The 5,986-nt window shown below is 39.4% G+C and overlaps 1 protein-coding gene across 2 annotated transcripts in view; it reads left to right on the forward strand.

Moving 5' to 3' along the window:
• LOC107747681 (mitogen-activated protein kinase-binding protein 1-like) overlaps positions 1-3,888 on the forward strand; it is a 55,001-nt gene extending 51,113 nt beyond the window's left edge. For both annotated transcript variants that reach the window (XM_016562275.1, XM_016562276.1), the window contains 3 exons: positions 759-1,493; positions 1,922-2,004; positions 3,041-3,888. In XM_016562275.1, the coding sequence (XP_016417761.1) occupies positions 759-1,493; positions 1,922-2,004; positions 3,041-3,301 (1,079 nt within the window). In that variant the 3' untranslated portion in view covers positions 3,302-3,888. The remainder of the gene's footprint in view (positions 1-758; positions 1,494-1,921; positions 2,005-3,040) is intronic.
• Positions 3,889-5,986: the final 2,098 nt, after the last annotated feature.

Genomic DNA, 5,986 nt, shown 5'->3' on the forward strand with positions numbered 1-5,986 from the left:
ACAAACATGATGTAGGCTACATTTAGAATGTAAACTGTTCACTTAATATGACCTTTTTTTGTTGAACTGATGTAAAAATTGGCACATTTGCCATCGTTTGGATATTCAGGGAAATTTGCATTATTGCTCGTATTTTAAACATGAAAACAATAACTCGCACAGAGTATGTGTCTGTATCGAAGTGAGTTTAAATCGATCTCAATGTACTGTCAATATTTGCTCTTCATGCTATTAAGTGAAGATCTACTTTAATGATACATTGAACAGCAGTGCTATCTGCTAAAGCAGCATATTCAGCTGGCATCCTATCACATGCACGCTGCTTGTGTGGATGCAGTCAGTTTTGACCGCAAAAGATGAGGTAAGCTGATTGGATATGATGTATTTGACCGTTTACGGCACTCCCATTTTCCTGTTTTTACATTTGAAGCGGCATTTTGCTTGTCAGAAATACATGTTCGGTTTTAATGTTACTTCAAGTTGGGGCAGAATTAAATGAATGCCAAAACTCTGAATTTTGTTCGCGTACCCCCTCCGTCACCTCACGTACCCCCAGGGGTACGCGAACCCTAGTTTGAGAACCACTGTACTAAATTACCAAATCAGAATGGTTTCACATGGGTGTCTTGGTGGTTTCATGCTTGTTTTGCTCTCTCTTTTAGTTTGTACACATCTTGGTTTTTGGTTGGCTTTGTGCAATTGGGGTTAAACCACCAGCTTTAAAAATTCATTCATTCATTCATTCATTCTCTTTTCAGAAATCACAAACAAGAGCATTCTGTCCAAAGCTCATAATACTGTCAACACTACAGGCGTTCTCACCACCAAATCTACCAGCAGTGCGTTTGACACATCTGTTACACTCTCCCGCCAAAGCTACATGGGTCCCACTGCAAGCTCCCGTGCAAAGATAACCCAGAGCAACTCTGTGGAGACGTGTACATCAGAAGAAACGCAGTTAAACGCCCCGTCTTCGTCTGTGGACCTAACTGTGGACCAAAGCAAAGAGAACATTGTTCCTCCTTCCTCTTCAGTTCTCTCCTCTGGATCGTCTCATCCGACACCGGCTCTCTCTACTCCTGCCTTGGGTAACCACAGTGCCCGGGCAGCTCTTCGATTGGACCTCATTGGCCCCAATCGTGCCAGTCTGTCACCGTTGGTGCTCAAGAGCCGTCTAGGGAAAGTTGAACGTCCCGAGTCTCCACGTCGACAGGCTTTGGTGACGCCCACAGAGATGCGGTCACTGGGGAAAGAGTGTCGGAAGCAGATCATTAATATTGAGCAGAGTTTGGTTTCTGAGACTTCAAGCAGGTTCTCGACAGGGTCTGAAATGTTTGCCAGGAACTCCACAGTGTCAGAAGCCAGTCATTCGGTGATTGAAGACCTGCGGTTTACAGAGTCATGTGGGAATACACAGGCCACTGATCAGATCTCAATGACCAACTCAGACATAGAAGATCCTACACAAAATGACTGTGCTGGAGAGGACACAGGTACTTTGTATCCTACATGCTAGAATGCATTCAGATAGCAAGAAATTAGTTGACCATGAACACATGGGTTCTGGTGTTCCATAGTTTATTGCAGTAATCAGGAATATAAACAATTCCATAGAGATGTGCACAGCTTTGAAATCATGTTTACATTGCTCAAAATTCAGAGTAAAGGAATAGTTCACCCCAAAATGAAAAATTGCAGAATATATTTACTCAAACTCAACTACATCTTGGATAGCCTGAGGGTGTTCATTATCTGATTCACATTTCTACTAACCAGAATATTGGCTTGATTAGGTTTTTGCAATTGGGTTAATCTGTTCACATAACATGCTTATTATCAGAATATGACTGAATTCTGATTAATATTGGGATTATATTTATTTGCACAGTCATTGATGGTAATGTTTATTTTTGTCTTTAAGACTCGTTGAGTGTCCAGATGTGTAAGGAGATGGTGAATGAACTCTGGCAGACCATCCATAAAGCAACTGGCTTTTATAACAAGGTGATTTATCAAAATCTCTACCTCTGTCAGGGATAACAGATTTAGTTTTCAATTTTATATATAATATAATATATAATGTTTTGTTGCAGATCTATGACTCCACCCCCTAAACTTTCTTTTGCCCTTTATCGTGCTCTCTCATTGGCTGTAGGTTGTCGCCGATGTCATTCCCAGTCAAAATACATTTCACACTGCAGGACCGTGAGTCGCCGACGGATCCAGATATTTAGCATGGCAAATATCCCGCGGGTATCGGCACTTCTCTCAGATCACGTTTTTTGATAACACGCACTACGCGACTGTCACGCACGTGAACGAGAACTGATTTGCCTCCAATTTCTGGGCATTTGTCTGCGCTTTTCCAAAAAACTGTCGGCGAGTGAAAATCGGGGCTAAAATCGTGCAGTGTGAACCTGGCATTAGTTGACAAGGAAAAAATTGTCATTTATACATTTATATATATTCATTAATTCTTTTTTTCTTTCTTTCTTTCTTAATGAAAAAGATATTTAATACATATTTTAGTTAACAATAACTCTATCTCAGAAAAGGAATTCTGTAGCACTCTTAGGCCCCGTCCATACGCATAAATTTTGTATCTATAGGCGTTTCGTCCAGACGGATCCGGCGTTTTGGGAGAGTGAAACCGATATTTTTTGAAACCGGGTCCCAGAGTGGATAAATCTGAAAACGCTGCCCTTGCGTTTTCGTGTGGACAGCGAATCCGTATATTTTCTGAAACGACAAGGTTTATGCGCATAGTCCAAGTTTTCTTCTCCAATTTTAGTGTATCTCTGTGGCAGAATTACAGCGCCTCATGCTGGTCTGGCATGTATACTACATCGGTTTGTGTCAGTTTCGTGTGGACGCAGATATTTCTTGAGACGAGGGGGAAAAAAGATCGGATAGGGAAAGCTCTGGCTTCATGTGGACGTAGCCTTAGAAAGTGAATGGAAACGCCTATAGCTAAACCTTACCATAAAACTTTAAAAATCCATCAAATGGTAAAACCCTTCTTCTATCCCCCTCTCTGTAGTTGTGCTCCATCCCGGAGTTGTCAGAGCAGCAGGAACAGATGAAGAGTATTTTGCAGGAGGTGTTTGTGGGGGTACAGAGTGAATTGAACTCCCTGTGCCCACAAGAGACACGCCCCTCGATTGAAAGCACCCGTACCGTACCGGAGGAATCCCCCGGCCGTCAACTCAGGGACGAAAGGACTGTGGCCCTCCTGGATAAATATTCAGAGATGCTCTTACTGCGAATGACTGAAAAAGGAGCACGGGCCACACTGGAGTAACTGCTCGGTTCCCATCATTTTATTGGCAAAATTGAAATTCTAATGGCGTATACGAATAAGCACCTTTAAATCTTAATGTCTTCCATTGGTTTTATGCTTTTAAATAAACATGTAAATGCATATTTGGTATTTTTTGTAAAACTTTTTTTTTAACACTACATTTCAGTACCTGAGTGTATTTGGTCACATACACTTTGCAATTATTTTTATGCTTTAAAGGATCTTCAAAATCGTTATTTCCATGGTATTTCATGTACAGTTTTGAAACCGTGTTACTTTCGGAATACAAACAGTTGAATTATGTACTCAGTTTTGTGTTGAAGTTCTTGATGTTTGATGCTTTTGTAGTTTCACACCATTTCACACCGCCACAACCACGCAGACTAAATAAGAGGTGATTCATCGTCATGTTATTTTGAGTATTGCTCTGAATAATGACGTGTTAATATTTCCCAAAGCATCAGGCTGTGACTCACAATTTGCTTGCCACTGGTGTGCTGATTATGCGTTTTCATGTTGGTGTGCAATCCTTTTTTCTTCTTTTCACAGAAAATGTATAGTTTTTCAAAGGCTTTGTAAATATTTTAACAAGCTATTTACACTTTATTTTAAAATAAACATTCAAATATGATTGTTTTTGTGATTCCTTATGATTCTGAAAGTGCATTTGCAAAAACAAATCCAGAGCAATCTATCAGAAGGATTACAGAATTATTTAGTTTTTTTTTTTTAAAGGGGTCATATGATGCTGCTAAAAAGAACATTATTTTGTGTAGTTGGTGTAATGAAATGTGTAAATCACAAGTTAGCATCGTGTCAAAATAACACGTATAGTATTTTGGTAGAAACCACTGGTACATTTTTGTAATGGACACTAATAGAAACGGTTACTCAATATTTTCCAAACATACTAAGATTAACCTGACCTTATATTTTTAACCTTTGTGGTTCCCACAGTATTTGTCATACACACACACACACTGTCTGTCATTTATGTGTGACTTACTATCAGCCTAGTAGTGTCAAAACGGTCAGTCATATTAAATCATAGTGTGAGTTGTGATTTCGGTGCTGAAGTGTCAACTCTTGTAGTGTTTGAGGGAAGTGTTTGTACAGCTGTACTGCTTCACCGCACGGCTGGCAAATGTTACTAGCAAATACTATTTATATATTACGGCAGAGGGCGCTTTGAGGCTCAGAAAGCTGTATCCCCATGAGCAGCATTCAAATCTTTAAGACGTTGTACAGTGAATGTAACATTTTAAATATTTTAATTCTACGTATTGTTACTAGAAATGTGCCACAGGACATCTATGAAATGAATACAAATATTTGAATTTTGAAATCACAACGATTGTGATTGGTCCACCTTGACTAATCGCTGAGAAAGGAATAATTTTCACCTATATAATTACAGTCATAGACTTTAATATACATTGAATTGAAAATGCACATTAAAGAATTGAAATATGAATTATAATTTGATGCATCGTTTCTAACCAATCAGAGAAAACGTCTGGGCCAAAAGGCCACTCCCATTTTATTTACCCTGATTTAGGTCGACGAGATCTACTTTCCGCTCCCGCCAGTCTGTTTCCACGCTTGAGACGCGTCCACAAGTTTGTCACGTTTACTCTTGAGCGACAGCAGCAGGCGGAGGCGGCTCCCTCCATGTGTTTACAGCCACTGAACTGACGCGTCGCGTCTCAGCGCGCAGAGCTGCGCCTCAACCCACTTTCTGCCGCTTTCCTGTGCGCTTCACAGGAATGGAAAACATACTTATAGTTTCCGATGACGGGGCGTACATCCATGAACTATGTCTAAGAAAGTAGATTATTGTTGTTGTTTTAATATTATTATTATTTATGATCATGGCGGCGTCGCAGCGCGCGACGAACTCTGAACTCAAACCGAGCGAAACATGGAAGCGTCACATTATCAGACAGCTGAAATATCGCAACAGGACCCAGACGAGCGTCTTCCAGGATGTCATAGAGTCATGTAAGCTTCATTAATGCTTTTTTTTTAAAGACATGGTTTTATGATTGAACTTTTTAGGCCATGCAGTGCAACTCTTTATCATGCAAAATAAGAAGAATCTGTTGTTTTGGATGCAGTTTACCGAGCGAAACATGGAAGCGTCACATTATCAGACAGCTGAAATATCGCAACAGGACCCAGACGAGCGTCTTCCAGGATGTCATAGAGTCATGTAAGCTTCATTAATGCTTTTTTTTTAAAGACATGGTTTTATGATTGAACTTTTTAGGCCATGCAGTGCAACTCTTTATCATGCAAAATAAGAAGAATCTGTTGTTTTGGATGCAGTTTATAAATCTATTGCCGTTATGGTTGATTAAATACAATTTTTATATACGAGTAAGTACCTAAAGATACAATATAATGCAATTAATTATTATAAAATATTTATGGTTTATTAATATTATACACATAATATAAATAATTTCAGTTGTAGTTAAATTATGGAGAACAGAATATAAAAATGTGACTAAAGGTGGTCTAATTTGCATGTTTTAAGTCTGATATAAACAAAATTCAGAGTCGTGCAAGTTCTCACTCCTGCTGTGAATCTTGACACTTAAGTGCAAGTAACAAAGTCTTATTAACAAACGCACTTGGAGTGAATGTAAACATCGGCTGGCCTCTTTTCAAACGCAATAGTTT

Source organism: Sinocyclocheilus rhinocerous, unplaced genomic scaffold (assembly GCF_001515625.1).
Source record: "Sinocyclocheilus rhinocerous isolate Xijiao unplaced genomic scaffold, SAMN03320098_v1.1 scaffold2274, whole genome shotgun sequence".
Lineage (NCBI taxonomy): Eukaryota > Metazoa > Chordata > Actinopteri > Cypriniformes > Cyprinidae > Sinocyclocheilus > Sinocyclocheilus rhinocerous.